Raw genomic sequence first — 17961 nt, forward strand, 5'->3', positions numbered from 1 at the left:
ACCATGGCTGCCCCACTAAGTAATTGAAATCCATCTGCAGGTTCCTGCTCCACTTGGTAAGGCATTATGCAGAACAGAAAGCTGCACTGAATTAGGGAAAGCAACAAAAAAGAGCTTGGACTTTTCATACCCTAAGTCAGAGTACTAACCATGCACTTGACTATCAAGTCTTTCCTTTTCAGCTGAAATTTTGTTTCATTGTAACAATTGAAAAATTCTGGTTTCACCCCAGTGCAAAACAAAAACCATTTACAAACTTTGAAAGCTATCACAAAACAGAGTTATTGTCCTGTAAGCCAGTCTTGCACAAATACCGCACTCATCACCTAAATGCAACCATCTAACTTCTCACTTTTTGTCCACAGCGCTCTTACTTTCGAACTATTCTAATGTATGGGTTCCACTTCCTTGTATGGTTTCTCTGTGTCAAAAAGATCAGGGACACGCAGTGTGGATTTAAACTTCTGACCAGAGAAGCTGCTTTACGGACTTTCTCAACACTTCATATAGAACGCTGGTAAATTCTTCCTTTTTCTGTTGTTTCTTCCTAATTTACCATATTTTTGAAAAAGTAATTTTAGTATTGAAGCTACTAGGAAGCATGTGATGTCTATGTATAAATCCTAGCTGCTCAGTTTAACCAGTTATAGTACTTGCACATCAATTTAGATTTCTTGTTATGTTAAAAAATATCCTGGTAATTGCTAGGAATTCTGTTTTGTCATTAAGAGACACTTTAGGAAGCAGTTGGGTATTTAGTTTTATTCTTTCTTCTTATTGTGATAAGGAGAAAGGGAGCAGATGGGCTTACTAAGTTGACTTTAAAATAGCATCCAGTGTAAGCTGAAAGAAGACTACATTGGTGTGCTTTTGGGTGGCAACAGTTGACTCCTTGCAAGTTCTTTTTTCTTTGGTATGTGGTATAGAAAGAGCTACGTAATACTAAATGGGCATTTTGGTTTTGCTTTATCAGAGCAACTGATAATTAGTTAGGAGAGGGGGTTAAAAACAGTGTAACTCTTCTCTCATCACCTCTAAAAGAAACTCCAATCACGCAATTTTTTGATTATGTTGTAATCCACTCTCTTTCTGAGAGTCCTCTCTCCTTTTTCAGATGCGAGCCATGCAAGCAGAGTAAAAAATGGAGAGAAGCTTTTATTATGATACAAAAAGTTCAAAACTTTATTAGCCTGGTTTTATGCATTACAATTCAGTACTGCTTAACCAAAACAAGGTACCTAAAACCCATATCTGATAAGAAGTTTCTAATTACTGAAGGCTCAAAGTGAAAGGAAATGTCTACTGTTTTGCAGCTTTTATTACTAGAATATTTCATGAGAGGATTCTTGATAGAGCTCATTAATAAAAGACAGTAGAAAATGATGTATGGTCTTTGAATTACTTTAGAGCTCTCTTTCATTGTAATTTAGATAGAACAGTTCCCTTTAGAGAGTGATGCAGTTGTGACTACTTTTATGGGACTGAAACGCTGTTTCCACACAAATACCATAATTAAATTTCCTACACCACAACTGTTTATAGAAAGACTGGCTTAATTAAGCTTAATTAAATCTTTTCAAACTATTGTCTTCATCCAAGAAAACCTCTCATGGACTACTGTTTGCTGACAGAGAACAGAATGACTCAACAAAGTTCTCATACAAAAATGTGTGTAATCCTATAGTCCTAGTCAATTCCGATACATCCAGTTTTAGGCTGAGCTTTGGCAGTGACAGTTGAGTTATATTGCTCCTTCAGAATGGGACTGCAAAGGTAGTGTTTGGACACATGAATCTGATGCTGAATGTAGAGCTTCTGTTGAACTGAATCTGGAACTGTGAGCAGTCAACTTTTAGAAAAACACTTTCCTGCTGGGTGGTTTGCTTATTGCCCTAAAAGAAACTATAGCTGAGCCAGATGTATGATTTGTCCAAACTTGATCTGTAAAATTCTGTAAAATTCATATACAGGGGGTTTCTGAGTACGTGGTTAAACATGTATGTGAGGCCCAGAACTGCACATCTCAAAATTGTCCTGTTTAACTTGGCTTTATAAATTAAGTGCTTCAAGAAGAAATACTGAAAGAAATGAATGAGGGTAATCAGTTTAATCTGTAAAAATGCAGCCTTCAATCTTCCTCTGTTGTAAACTGAAGATTTTTGAATATAATTGCACTTAATTGTCAGACATATTATGTAAAATATTCAGGGGTTTTATTAAAAAAATCTTCACAAGCTTTCCTCTGTCACTTGGATTCTCTAAAAGAATGAAAGAGTAAAAATAATAGTGCTGTACCCCATTATCCAGGAATAAAGCCAATGAAAAAGGATATTGCTAGCTTATAGTAATTACATTGCAGGTGTGAAACATTATGAGCATGTCTTGGTGTCTTAATTCATTGCTCTTATATGTGCTGCTATAAAATGAGCCTTCTATTCTTGATCTTTTATTTACTGTAATCCATAAACTAACCCCCTGAGTGTTTTCTTTTTTATCTGAAATTCACTGGTTAGTGATGAAGAATGTTTTGTTGGTCAAAAGAAGAATAACTCAAGTGCTTCCAATGAACAGCTCTTCAGATACTTCCAAGTCACAAATTTGCCTAAAACAACAGTAGTTTGGTTTGGTTTGGTTTGAAGTTGGTTTCATTTTTTGCCAAAGTGGGCAATATATTGTCTGGTTTTATCCTCATCTGTCCTTCAACAGTCTCTGTGCTTCCCTGCCTTCATTTTCATACTTATTGGCTAATTTAACCCAAATCCAAAGGAATAGTAGACATTTTGAGATCAAAACCTTTGGCAAGTTTCATGGAAACTGAAACCTCCATGGAGGAGAGAAACTGCGATTATTGACGCTGCTAAAAGAGAAAACTACAATAAGGATTCAAAGTTACTTGTTAGCTTCGCAACCAGCCATTTATCATGTGTAACTGGAAGATAACAAAGTGTCAGTGCACGAAACAGAGTACTGTTCCTTTCCAGTTAATATTTATAAGATCTGGAAACAAAATGGGAGATGGGGAGGTGAAAGTGTGTGGGGAAAGTGGGTATTTCAAAGGAAAAGGTAATAGTGATTGAAATGTCTGTGTTGGACTCACAGTTGGGATAACTGCAGTTGGAAGTTACAAAGGGATATCAAATATTCATCCCATAGAACCATACATTGGATTCCTGTGTATGTAATAATGTAAGAATCTGAAACAGCCCAATACTGAAAGCTTCTTATTTTAAGCAAAAGTGGGCCCTGATATCTTACAATTGCATAACATGTAAAAACGAAAATAAAAACTGGTTAGGCATTGTGCTGTCGAGGTTCTGTATGAGCATGAAGATGTAAGGGGAAGAAATAGTAGTCAGTATTATATTTCTGCTAACCTGGAGCAATGGGGACTCCCTAATGGGTCACAGTACAACTCACTGATACTGAGACCAACAGCAGAGGAACCACCATCTTGATACTGGACTGGATGCTCGGAAGTCTGGGTTTATTACTGCCTCTGCATTAGGGCTGTTTGACATCTGAAGAAATTACTTGATTCTTTCGGAATCTTAGAATCCCATTAGTGAAGTGCAGCTCTGTTAGGTATTGAAAGAGTTCAGTTCAGTATGGTCACTGCTTAGACATTCTAGTAATACTGAAGGAGAGTGATGGAGAATATTCGACAAACAAGCAGCATTTAATAGAATAAAAGCCATCTGAGAGCCATCACCCTAGTCACTGAGTCTGTGGAGGGCTCCCCTGGAGCTGAAGCAGAATGTGTGGTGAGCTGTTGAAGAGAATGAACACGATTTAGTTTTTGCAGAAGCCTTGTCTGTCCTGTCTGCTCAGGTTCTGTCAGACTCAGATTTTTTGAGGTGCTACAGTAGAAAGTGAATTCTTATGTGAGGACATAATAAATATTTGAGCCAGTTAATATGCAACATATTTTTGCATGATGTGATATAAAATGACTATAAAATTGGCTACCTAATAATTCTTTCCCTGAACTGTTAAGCTTACTGCTCAGTTAGGATATGAATATGCATACACAATAGACAGGATTTGCTTTATCACACCTGAAGAGCATCTACTTGTCATCTAATCTCCTGTCTTAGACCAATAGAAGGGACAATTTTAGAGTACAATTAATTTCATCCTAATACAGGCTTCTAAAATACACCAGATGAATTGCAGCCAACAAATGCCCATTTCCTGCCCTTGGCTGTAAAGATACTGTAGATAATTTGTACAGAAGGTGTATCCACTGTAAATGACTGAAGTTCAGCAGGGTAAATTTAACTCATAGCGAAGCAATATGTAGGAAAAAATGTGCTGCATTGCTGGTACCTCAGCTGTGTCAGAAGGATAAACTATTCAGTAAATCCTGGAGGTACTGAGTTAGAAAAAAAAAACTACTGAAGTAATTCTGTATCAAAGGCAGCTCAGTTTCTGAGTTGTTTAGGCAGCACCCGTTGTTTCTGTAGCCCAGAGAATTCTTCCCTTTGGATAAAGGAATCCAGGAATACCTAGGTATACAGGAGAGCACCAGTGCTGAACTAGCATTGGACAATAGGAGACTGCCTTAAGTGCTGGATATTGCTGCTACTGCTCCAAAAGGCAAATCAATACAAATTCAAGAAATTATATTTTTATTTGTACATCTCTAAGCAGGCTGATAACATACTTCAGTCAAAGAGCAAGTCTGAGGAGCAGTCTCAGTGTCTCATCACTCACAGTAAAGAATTTCTTCCTAATAGCTAATCTAAATTACCCTTTTTCAGTTTAAAGCCATTCTCCCTTGTTCTAGCTCTACGTGGCCTTGTAAAAAGTCCCTCTCCAGATTTTTTGCAGACACCTTTTAGGTACTGGATGGCTCCTCTAACGAGTATCACCTCTTTAATGTTAAAAATGCTGGAAAATAAACCAAAGTTTTCTTCTTGCTGTTCTGAGTTTTATTTATAGATGCTTATATTTAGGAAATCTTAAAAGCAAACTGAAATACTGCAGAAAACCACTGTTTCATCATTATGATGATCAGGGTTATGTCACACTTTTTAAAGAGAGAGGGATTTCCTATAATGTTTTGTTAATCTAATAAAGTTTATAAAGCATTTGAAAATTAATAGATATTGCAAGCTACTTATGTATTTGATACAAAGAAGTAATGCTTATATCCTAAACTAGATTTTTTGTGACTGCATTAGTCTTTTTAACGGGTCTTTGGAGAGCTGGCTGTGCATGAATATGGAGTATGACCTGAGAAATGTAACTGTTTATGTTAAATTTTAATGCACAGGAGCAAAAGTGGAGAATTAAATGTTCTCACTGGCAGAATTTTCCTGTCCTAATTTTTTTCATTGATTTCTTCTGCCAAAACAAACAAAAAAATCATAAATTTTCTTTCAGCCAGAAAATGTCCTTCCTTACATAGGAGAGCTGGACATAGCAGCACTTACTCTCCTACCCGGGATATTGATAGGATGATGGCGGATTCAAAGCATAGTTCTAGTCCTGGTTTGATTGACGTACTTTTGTGAAGTGGCAATTTATAATGATACTGTGCAACTCAGCAGATCACTCATTAGATCAAATCGTTGCTATTACTTTTGACTATAAAAATTGCCATGTGCACTGAACAAGCCATGCTGTTTCACATTTAAAATTCAAAAGCTCAATATAAAATAATGTTTGTTGCTAATATCTAAATGTAGTGTCTATATAAAAATTACAGAAAATTAAGCATTAAAATTGCTAGAGGGATTTCTTTTCCAGTTCTTTGGCATTTTAGACTAACACAGGCAGTGGAATTAATTGTTTTTCCTGGGTTTGTGCATGGCAAGTAGAATTGTTTATGAAGTCTAATCAACACAAGAATATTTTGCTGTTATAACTATGTCTGTTTTGTCTTGTAAAAACTTCTGCTTCTGGCAGATATACGTGGACTTTCAAAAGCCCCAGTTACAGCTACAGCACTTGACTAACCCACTTGACATCCTATTTCATTGTTGGACCTCTTTGACTATTGAAAGTTTTCTCTTCCCATTGAGAATTTGCTGGAACAACTTATTTTGGGTTCAGAAAAGTTCTCTATTCCAGTTAAAACAGTATAACTGAAAGCCTGATTTTGAAATTTGAAACACTTAAAATTGGTGTTTAAAAAAAAAAACACAACTGTTTTACTGTAATTTTAAAATACAGAATAAATTTGCAGGTTGTATATTTTATAAGTTGAAGCATTTTAATATTCGGTTTAAAAGGTTTAAATTCAGTTAAACACCTGCCAATTTGGTGTTCAACTGAATTTTAGCCAGCATCATCTTAAATTGTAAGTTAACCAGAAGCACTCCTCAGCACATACACAAACAGATGGAGAAGATTTTCTGTATTTTACACTTCATGTTTGTGTTAATTAACATATAATGGAGCCAGTATTAGAAGTTGGGGAAGCTGTCACACCATGTTTGTTTGACTGTCTAACTTTGGATACTTAGATTAGAGCCTGAATGTCATTTAGGCTGGAGCCAAACTTGGGTATCCTAAGCTGTCTCCTCCCTCCTTAGAGGCACCTACTTTCTCTCTTAGCAGCAGGATCAGGTGAAGTAGGTGATGTGAATAATTCTCTGCTATTTCTGAGAGCAGTTCTGTCACATGTTAACTAGCCACAAATGGCTTCATGTCAAAACACATGTACTACACTCACCAACTCATCCACTGGTGTTACTTTGATCTCCTCTAGGGTAGGCTCCAGATTACATACCCACGCTTAAATCCTGGCTATAGAAATGTCTGTACGGTTCTTCTGTACCAGCTGGATCTGGTGATCTGCAGTATGGGTGTAATACCATCAGTGTATTGAGTACACTGCACTCTATATTCCCTGATTAACTACTCTAGGATGTGTATGAGGTGTAGTAAAAAGTGGTGGGAAACAGGGGAAGCAGCAAGATGTCCCAGCAGTATACTACAGAAGCCATTCTCCATTCAGTTTTGAGTAGGGGTTTTTTAATTTCAGGATATGTTCATTGTTACACAAAAGACAACCACATGTAACAGTATTAGTGTTCAACCTGATTAATTCCTGTGTCTTTAATCTTTTACTTTGAGCACTGGAGTTCACCAGATTATTTAATGCTGTTGTGCTATGATGCATATGCTGACATTCGAGTAATTTGTTGTCCATAGGAATTGTTGCAAATAGCTATTAGCTCACTGGCCTAATACTTTCTGTAGTAATATTTTTTAGAGCAGCTTGTACAGTATAATTCATCAGACAATTAAGATTTTTAGTCAGTTAAGTAGAAAATATTACAAAATTAGATTTAGTCTTAATTCACAAGACTCAAACATTCAGAGGCGAATACATAGGAGTTTTGGCTTACAAATGTAAAATGTCAGCAAAAAAATAAATAATACAACTTCAGTAGAAGAGACCATGGCATAATTAATAAAACAGTATTCAACCCTCATTTAAAGAAAATCATGAAATGGCAAGGCTGCTTGGAGCAGATTCAGTTCGCTGAGGTAAAAAAACCACCAACAACACATTTCTTCCTGTAACTTTTTTGTGACAATTAAAACGCCTATGTCCCAATCAAAAAGAGGTTTACAAAGTGGTTCTCTATCCACAGCAACTGTAGTCTCTGTAGATAACCTCTGTTTCTGCTGTCTTTGCAGAAAGAACACTGAGGTATGTCAGTGCTGTCCTGTGACATAAATGCACAGGGCGAGTTCAGGTTGATGCATGTTCGGTAATGATTTCACTTGCAAGCCAGCATGCTGCAGTCTATACTTCAATGGGAACCTACATGTATGTGTCCTAAGTGCGTATTTCAGAGTGGACTTCTGTTGTTGCATTCATTAATTATTTGCAGAAATGCACTGCACTGCTTAAAAGGAGGCTAGAAGTAGAGGGAAATAACATCTGAACTTGGCTAGCAACCTGCTGAAGTATGTCTTTTTGCCTGCACTTGAACACCTGTTTGTCCCTTTCTGCCCTTTGTGTAGAGTTAAATGGTATTACCAACGACTTCAATTCAAGCAGCCATTGAAGCATGAACAAATATGTTGTTATTTATTGCATACACTTTCTCCAGTGGCAAAAGATTATTATTTTTTTTAATTATTATTGATTTTAAAAGAAAATTGCCTTGGACTTTGCAATAAGAATTTAAGCAGATTCTAAACTTATGATATTATTGAGAGAAAATGTGGACTAGTGTTGAACTGTACTTGGCTGCTTTGTGGCTGTATTTTCAAGACCTGTGTAAGCTGGTTTGGAACGTCTGTTCCGTTTACTTCAAACTGGAAACCTTACCAACAGCTACATTAAAATGTTTCCAATTTCTTAAATTTCAAGGTTTGCTTCCCTAGGAAAAAAACCTCTGAATAATCTTATGTGGATGGCCATTGACAGCTTTTTCCAATACAGAATAGGATTTTTTAAAAAAACTTTTTATTGGGAGGGGTTGGGGAAGAGGATGTGGAGCTGTTTCGCTTAAATTCCTGTTACTAGATGTCATTTAAGGAACAAGAAGACCCCTACTGGCATTTGAAGACAACAAGGGGAGGTAGGGGAGAAACTCAGGAATCAATAAATCTTAAGAAATTTAACCCAAATCACCAGAATCTTTATAATTGTGGTTTGCATTCACCCTTGTCAGTACTAGGTACTGGTAGTTTCGTATGCTGATTTCTGTATGGGCATTACAAGCTGTAGTTGCCAAAACACTTTTCTAATGTAACTTTTCTAGTGACACAAGGGCAGCCTTGGCTGCACTGGCCATGAAATGATGGAGTTCAAGATCCTTAGAGCAGCACAGAAGGTGCACAGCAAGCTCACTACCCTGGACTTCAGGAGAGCAGACTTTGGCCTCTTCAGGGATCTACTTGGTAGAGCCCTAGAAGGAAGAGGGACCCAAGAAAGATGGTTAATATTCAAGGATCACCTCCTCCAAGCTCAGGAGTGATGCATCCCAACAAAGGGGAAGCCAGGCAAATAAGCTGGGAGGTCTGCATGGATGAACAAGAAGCTCCTGGACAAACTCCAGCATTAAAAGGAAGAAGAAGCAAGGATGAATAGCCTGGGAGGAGTGACTTTTTTACCTCAGTCTTGGTAAGTGCTCCAGCCACACTGGTAGAGTCACAGATCGCAAAGGAAGGGACTGGGAGAATGAAGTGCTTCTCACTGTAAGAGAAGATTGGGTTTGAGAACATCTAAGGAGCCTGAAGGTGCACAAGTCTGTGGGACTTGACAAGATACATCAGCAGTAACTGGCATATGTAGTTGCCAAACCATTTTCCATCATATTTGAGTTCTAAGGCACATGCAAAACTAAGGAGGTGATTGGTGACAGCCAACATGGCTTCACTAAGAGCAAATTGTGGCTGACAAGTTTGCTGGCCTTCTAAGATGGAGTCACAGCACTGGTGGATAAGCAAAGAGTGACTGACATCAGCTACCTGGACTTGTGCAAAGCATTTGACACTGTCCCACTCAACAACCCTTTCTCTAAACTGAAGAGACTATTCAACGGATAAAGAATTGTCTGGATGGTCACAGTCAAAGAGTTGCTGTCAATTGCTCAATGTCCAAGTGGAGATCAGTGAAGAGTGGTGTTCCTCAGGGGTTGGTGTTGGGACCAATCCTGTTCAACATTGCTGGTGACATGGAAAGCGGGATTGAATGCACCCTCAGCAAGTTTGCCAGCAACACCAAGCTGTGTGATGTGGTCGACATGCTGAGGGAAAGGATGCTATCCAGAGGGACCTGGAGACACCTGGGAGGTAAACCTCATGAAGTTCAACAAGGCCAAGTGCAAGGTCCTGCACCTGGGTCAGGGCAATCCCTTGTGCAAATACAGGCTGGGCAGCGAAGTGATTAAGAGCAGCCCTGGGGAGAAGGACTTGGGTGTTGGTGGACAAGAAATTCAACATGACCAAGTATTGGGTGCTTGCAGCCCAGAAAGCCAACTGTCTTCTGGGCTGCATCAAAAGGAGCGTGACCAGCAGGTCAAGGGAAGTGATCCTGCCCCTTTACTCTGCTCTCGGGAGACCCCACCTGTGTTCAGCTCTGGAACACTCAATATAAGAAGGACCATGGACCTGTTGGAGCAAGTTCAGAGGAGGCCACGGAGATAATCAGAGGGCTGGAGCACCTCTCCTATGAAGACAAGCTGAGAGACTTGGGGTTGTTCAGCCTGGAGGAGGCTGAGGGGACACCTTATAGCAGCCTTCCAATCAATACCTAAAGGGAGCCTACAGGAAATCTGGAAGGGAATTTTTATAAGAGGAGATAGTGATAGGATGAGGGGGAATGGCTTTAAACTGGAAAAGGGGAGATTTAGATTAGCTATTAGGAAGAAATAATTCACTATGAGGGTGATGAGGCACTGGCACAAGTTGCCCAGAGAAGCTGTGACTGCTCCATCCCTGGCAGTGTTCAAGGCCAGGTTGGACAGGGCTTGGAGCAACCTGGTCTAGTGGCAGGTGTCCCTGCCTGTCTCAGGGGGGTTGGAACTGGGTGATCTTTAAGGTCACTTCCAATCTAAACTGTTCTGTGATTGTAATATCAAAAGCCTCAGTGTCTCAGATCCAGAAACCCCACTTGAGTGTGCAGTTGCAAGAATGAACCATACAGACAATTCTCTGTGCAGAGAAGTGAGAGGATTAAAGTGTTATTTTAGACAAACTGGGCAGGGAGGGGCAGCTGACTTAAAGTAGGACCATTTTCCCAATTCATTTTGCTGCACAGCCTGCAAACAACTGTGCCAAGGCAGGTCTTGAGGGTTTCTGTCTTGTACATTAAGTAGTCACCAGGTGAAGAACAACTGTTGTTCATGTTCTGTTATGCAAAGTAACATAAATAATTTCTCACATCTGTGCTGCTGCCTTTATTCTTGACTTAGAAAGTACAGGGAGAATCCATCAGATCAGTGTAAAACCACAGCAGGTAGTTGTCCCCTTTGATGAAGCTACTAGAGATGTAGATTGACAGAGCACATTTGGCTGTTTTGTCTTTGGAAATGTTTAAATCATGATTGTGGCAGAATGAAGAGTGAGCAGTGGTCTGAGCACAGCATGACCTGTACCTTTGGGAAAAGGAGGCGGTGTTGTCTGTATGCTGGCTATGTTCTGAGCCATTCACTCAGGGAAATTAATTTCCCTTTCATGTGCATCTGACCTGGAGAGCATTGGTATCAGCTTCGTAACTGAACACCAACCTCCTTAAATCAGGCTGGGTATTTAATTAACAGTGCCACCATCTTTCGTCTGGAAATAAGTGTGACTGTATTTGCTATTTTGTGTTCTTCAGGGCATTTGATGTGGAACTTCTTTATATAGCTCAGCGCTTGGGAATACCTATAGCAGAAGTTGCTGTCAACTGGACTGAAATTGAAGGTAGGGAAATTATTTATATTCTTGTAAGATTCCTTATGTGTCAATCCAGAATAAAATATCCAAGGGTCTTCCCATATTTTACCCAGTTCCGATAACTCTCAGCTGCCTTTCCATACAAATTTTGAATTTCATGTCCTTGCCAGCCTTTTGCCGTGACACAGTACAGGAAGTGTAGCTGAAGGGGTAGCAAGAGAGAGAAACTTTTCAGTCCCACTGGAGACAAAAGTAGGTAGTTATACTGATACTATAAAGCACTACTTTGGCGTGCCCCCTTCCTATAATGTGTTAAGAAAAATACTGCAATTGTAAAACACTGTGCAGGAAGTCTGACCATCGCTGTTCTGTGATTCAACTCCATTTTACTATGGAGTTCCAAAATCCTCAGCCCACCTGTTAAGGCCTCCTCTTCTGAAGATGTGTTGTTCTTTCAGACCTGTAGGGAGGTCTCTGTTACTGGGTTACTGGAAGGTATACTTCCATAGATATTTCTTCACAGGCAAAGCCAGTTTAAGAGATACTGCTTTGCTTCTTCTCACTTCCTCCCTTCCATCAAAGGCAGTCCTTATTTTTTGCCTTTTTTTTTCTTTTTTCTTTTTTTTTTTTTTAATCTGAATATCTTCTCAACACAACCACTGAACAACAGAAAGTATAATGAACTGCAGTGGTGATGGAGAGTGCAAGTAGAGAATATCCTCAGCTGACTTTACTAGAAAATAAATGCTTTCTTTCAATGCAGTTCCACATGTATATTGCACCTAACACGAAGACTAGCAGAGATGGAGGAGGGCTTGGTTTCATAGTGTGGGTTCCTTACCTTGCCTGAAGACTGGCACATTCATATTACTGATGGTGGTCCTCTTCTCCAGTGTTGCTAAGAAATCCTTAATTATCGATGTTCGCATTCCTATATACTTGAACAAAACTTTGTCATAGAGAAAACTATGCATCTTGTGACATACACAGAATTAATGTGCTGCTTGCAAACTAGAATCTCCCATTTATGGTATAATGTAATTAGTACAAAGCAATAACTTTTGCAATAGAAATTTTTATTAATGTTAAAGTCTAGGTTGTGGGGCCAAATGTGCTGAGAATGCAGAGGTTCATGACTACTTAAATGTGTCTCTTGCCAATGCTCATTTTTTCTAACAACGTCCTTCTGATTTTCTTCTTCATTAATCACAGGTTCTAAGTTAGTTCCCTTTTGGAGCTGGCTGCAGATGGGCAGGGATCTCCTTTTTATACGACTGCGATATATGACTGGTGCCTGGCAGCTTGAAACAAGAAAATGTAATTAGGTTATTTACATTTTCCAAATATATTATTATACTTAATGGAACATGAGAACAGTTTCAATCAAGTGAAGTGGTGATGAAAGCTGAGGTAATTCTTCATTACTCCTGTTGTATGTTTCATTTTTGCAGCACGTATGTGTTTTATAAGGTTGTCAGCAGGAGATTTGTACCATGTTTTGAAAAGAGAAAGCATTCCCAAAAATATTTTCTTATCTGTTAATCAGGTTTTTATAATATTAAATAGTAGCTTTAACATGTCTTATAAGTTCACTCAAATAAATATATCTTCTTTTGTCTCATCATACATTTGGAATTTCCTTACATATATTAAAAGGAGGCAGTCTGTTCTACCTGATGCAATATTGTGTTGTGAATGACCACAACCATTTGTTTCTAGAGTAGCTGGAAATATAGGGCCATATTGCAACTTGGAATTATCAATCATGGTTCACACTGATGCATGTTTAGATTCAGTGTTACGGGAAATATTAATGGGTTTTACTGAGTTACGACAGTAATGTTCATAAGGCTATTCTAAGAACTTTCAGTAGTCTATTGACATTCCAGATGTTTTTGTCTGAAGCTGAAATAGTTTGTCTGAAATCAAACTGTGGATCATCTCCAGACTGTGGAAGATCCAAGAGAAAGTACTTTTTATGTTAAAATGTTGTCTTCTATAAATATGTTTTGCTCATATGTACTAAGTAATATGGTATGTTCAAGGCTGGGAGTCCTTGGCATCTACAAATCTGTAGTGCAAAGGGTATGGAAAGATAATTCAGAACATAAAAATTGAGACCCAATGTACACTGGGGGCCTGTGCATTACCGGTGCCAGTCTGATATTTCCACACTTCAAATGAGATCAGAGAGGGAGGAAGGGGTCTTGAGCCTTTCCTCATAATATCATACCCTGTTACTTCTGTAACAAGTGTATGACAGGGTTCAACAGTGCTTTCAAAACAGTTGTGGACTGCCAACAATCTAAGCCAATCTGTCTTTCGGAAACGTACAAATCTGTACAGATTTAAAGAACGAGTGGCATATGGCTGTACTTTCACATATGATTTCATTGGTGATTTTTCTTATTCCTTCTGCAATATTGAGTTTTGCTCCTGTTAAGGTTACCTCAGTTTTCTACGCATTGAAGTATTGGAATAAATTATCAAGAAGCACCTCCAGTTTGATATTGCAGTCTTTATTCTCTTGCCTAGTTCACATCCCATCTCAGCTGCCTTTCAAAGCAGGCTTGCTACATCTAAACTATTTGTTGGCGCTAGTTGTTGACCTGCCCAAAAATATTTTGAGAGCAGGGATAAGCAGCTTGTGGGACACCTGGCAAAGTGTAGTCTGACACATTCATTCAGTACAAGCAGAACAGGGATGAAAAAACAAAAGGAATAAACTGGGATAGAGGGAAATGGGGAGAAACAGAAAATGAAATTCATCTGGGGCTGAGATTGGAAGCCAGAGAGTGAAAAGGAAAATGGGAAGTACTGAGACTGCATGAGGAATGGGTGTGGAACAGCAATGGACTCAGCAAAGACTGGAGCAAGGGAATGGGGAATGAGACAGATCAGTTAAGGGTGGAAAAAAGGAAATGTTGCTTCCAGGGGAAGGGGAAGCTGAAAGGCCTCACTAAGCCAAGTAATCCACAAGAACAGGTTTAGGACAGAAATTGTCTAAAACAAGTTGGGACTCAGGGTACAGTAACATTTAGAGTCTGGGCTGGAATGTTGGACCCCTTTTTCAGAGTTTCTCAGCCATTATTTGACCTCTACAAAATCCTTTGGCAAATCTCTCATCTTCTTTCTGTGCCAGTCCATAAAGAGAACAGCTGGCTACCAGTATCAGTTGTTCTTCTGCCCTGGTCACTGAAACTTGCAGTACATCTGCAGGCTCCAATTCTGAACTGCACGAAGGAGCAATGGAATCTTTCACAAAGATGTGGAAGGCAATACAAACAAACGAAGTTTCAATGAAAGGTCACTTTTCAGAATTACAAAGCCAGGTAGGAAACAAAAGTAGCCTTTCTGATTTATTCCCACATTGTGTTTACGTGCTATGAGAGGAGATACTTTTGTGTGTAAGGATTACATTTCTTAAAAGACATATTTTCAGTGCATGGGGCTGATTCAGGAAACAATTGAGTTGTCCGGCAAAGGCAACTAGATTGGCCTTCTGTTTAGAAAATAAAAGTTTGGATAGAGTATAAATGAGACAAAGAATTAAAGAGAGGCTGTGTATTCTCCATTACCAGATAAAGTTAGACAGGCATATCGTTCTTTTCCTTCTTGCCCAAATGGTCAACGCATTCAGAAAGGATATTAGAGGTACAGATTCAGTTCCTTTATTGCTTAAGGCCACATCTAAAGTGGTGAAAGAATTGCCAAGCCCTTCTGCGAATCACTTCAAAGGGATATTTGGCAGTTCAGTGATGCAGATATGGCACTGTCCCAATCTTTCTGAAGATCAAAGTTTAAAAAATTTGAGTTCCAGGTCTGCCATAGTGTGTTCTGGGGTTGAAACATTATCGATTGCTTTTCTGAGAACTGCTTTTCTTCGCATGGAATGATCTCAGGTCTTTAACAGTTACCTGCACTTCTTGAACTAACTACTTAAAGCTTGCTCTGAAGCAGAGGCAGCAAAGGAGGCATTTTAGCTGAAAAGGATAGTTGGCTTTGCCTTCTTGCCTTCGCATAGTGACCAGAAGTCTTCTGGGTGGCATACTCCTAGTATTTGCTGATCATGAAAACACAAGGTTCAGAGGCTCAAATCATACAACATCAAGCACATGCTCTAATGGTGTCATGGTTTAAGCCCAGCCAGTAACTCGGAACCACTCAAACATTTGCTCACTCCCCTGCTTCTTTCTCCTGCTCCTATAGGGATGGGGAGGAGAATCGAAAGAATGTAACTCCCACAGGTTGAGATAAGAACAGTCCAGTAACAACAAAACCGTGTAACACAAACCACTACTGCTACAACCAGTAATAATAATGATAAGGGAAATAACAAGGGAAGCCAACACAACCGCTAACCACCCGCCAACCGGTACCCAGCCTGACCTGAGCAGCGATCCAGCCCTTCCGGGTAACTGCCCCCCGTTTATATACTGGACATGACGTGCTGTGGTATGGAATACCTCTTTGTCTAGTTTGGGTCAGGTGTTCTGTCTCTGCTTCCTCCCAGCTTTCCCTCCTCCCCAGCAGACCATGAGACTCAGAAAATCCTTGGTCAGAGTAAACATTACTGAGCAACAGCTAAAAACATTGGATGAATCATAGAATCATCTAGGTTGGAAAAGACCTTTAAGATCATCAAGTTTGACCACTACCCCAGGACTGCCAAGAACACCAAAACTACGTCACTGAGGGCCTCATCTACGTGTTTTTTGAGCACTTCAAGGGATGTGATTCTACCATTGCCCAGGAAAGCCTGTTCCCATGCCTGATCACCCTCTCTGAAGATATTTTTCCGAATAGCTTTTTGCTCACAATCAGTTATCATCAGCATTCCCCTAAAGGTATGTAGGGCAGGTACCTGTGAACATGATACTCTTGAAGCAAAGGTGGATCTTAATAAGGAGCAAATAAAAAATTAGTAAAAAGTGGATTTTTCTCTGTCAAAACTAAAGTTCATAGGACCTTGTCCCTCATGAAATGTAGTACACCTGAGAAACTTCAAAAGATTAAAGTCCATAGCTTTTACATGTCTTCAGACCAGGCCATAGCAGGGAGAAGATTTTGAACTGGTAAACTTCAAGTTTGGGTCAGATGTCTAAAGTCCACTTCTGTCTTGAGCCCTATACCAATATGTAGGTTAACATTAGCTTAATCCAAATATTTACTGAATGCAGAGAAAAGGAAGAACAATGGCAAGTATGAACTGTAAACTATTAAGCAAATATGAAGGATAATCAGATATTTTGAAAAGCAGCTACACAATGGCTATGAATTGGTTAAATAAGAGATGCCCCCATAGCAGAAACCCCAAATTACAGTATTAATTACACAAGCAGCAGTATCTGACACCAAAACATTTTACATTAACCTAAAAGACTCATAGAAATATCCGAGGCAGAGTGATGGGAAACGTAACTCATTTAGAACTGCCATAAATGAGATCCTTTAAAAATTAAGCACTTATCTAATAGAAATCTGCAGCTGTCAGAGATCAGAGATGCCCTGTCTTTGTATGAATTATATATCCTAAGTCAATCACATCCTGGTCTTCCCCAGGCTTTTACCTTAAGAGGGTTAGCTCTTCTTGTTAAATCCATAAATCTGTAGATACTTGCTCAGTTTAGTTTATTTCCAAGTTTATTTAATTTATTGCCTTATTTTTCTGTGTAGCAATTTGAAACAATGGGTAGTTTGGAGTCATGTATCTTGATTTTCCCATGAGGATCACATCCTGTGACAGAGGGTTTGGACTAGACCCAAGATATGACAAGTTAAGCATCAGGTTCCTGGGTGCCTACATTTAAGGTTATTGGAGGCCAGAATCCAGAACAAGGCACCTTTTATCTGTATGAAATACTGCACTTCCCAGGCCAAGCTGCTGACTTTAGGCAGAGTTGCCTGACATAAGCCTGCTCAGCATGAGGGGAGATCTCTGCTCCCTGCATAGGCCTGAACACTTTTCTTAGGGTAGGAAGGAGTAGAAGCCTTTCAGAAAATAGGTCTAAGCTTTCCCTTAGCAGCACAGGAGCCTACTCACTAGTCTACTGATTCAACTCTGTATGTAAGTAATGGAAACCAGGAGTAGATTCCCACACTGGAGGGAGATCAAGCCTGTATGTCCGATGAGCTGTTCTCTAATTGCTTTCCATTTAAGCTGTTGTCATAAAGCCAAACAGAGAAACATAACTCTGCCTCATTTATCATGGCACTTGACTGAGGGTGAGGAAGACCTGGGTTCCAGCCCTTCTCTTTGCTGTCTACTATATATTTACTATACTTAGGTGTCCTGGGTTCAGCAGTAGCAGTCATGTTTTTTAAAAAAAACATGGCAACGTGCTGGGGCTTGGCCTATGCTTACAGGGCCTTGTTCAACACTATCCAGCACCTTCAAAAGGAAAAGAATGTCGGCGGATGTGAGGGCAAAGCGACAGTCGCTACTCAAACTTTGGCTGCAATGAACAGCACAGCTACCCCAGTGGCAAGTACAGCAGCTGCTCAAACTTCAACTGCAACAGACAGCGTGGTTACCCCAGCTCCAAGCACAGCAGCTGCACCACCCCCAGCAACAAGTACAGTCGCTACTCAAACTTTGGCCTCAATGAACAG

The 17961-nt window shown here is 39.5% G+C and overlaps 1 protein-coding gene across 4 annotated transcripts in view; it reads left to right on the forward strand.

Annotated features, from left to right (window-relative positions):
• Positions 1-13843, forward strand: part of ALG5 (ALG5 dolichyl-phosphate beta-glucosyltransferase) — a 27843-nt gene extending 14000 nt beyond the window's left edge. For all 4 annotated transcript variants that reach the window (XM_062615032.1, XM_062615029.1, XM_062615031.1 and 1 more), the window contains 3 exons: positions 366-517; positions 11291-11376; positions 12562-13843. In XM_062615032.1, coding sequence (XP_062471016.1) covers positions 366-517; positions 11291-11376; positions 12562-12674 — 351 coding nt within the window. In that variant the 3' untranslated portion in view covers positions 12675-13843. The remainder of the gene's footprint in view (positions 1-365; positions 518-11290; positions 11377-12561) is intronic.
• Positions 13844-17961: the final 4118 nt, after the last annotated feature.

Source organism: Pezoporus occidentalis, unplaced genomic scaffold (assembly GCF_034315485.1).
Source record: "Pezoporus occidentalis ecotype Australia unplaced genomic scaffold, CSIRO_AGI_Poc_V1 ctg18, whole genome shotgun sequence".
Lineage (NCBI taxonomy): Eukaryota > Metazoa > Chordata > Aves > Psittaciformes > Psittacidae > Pezoporus > Pezoporus occidentalis.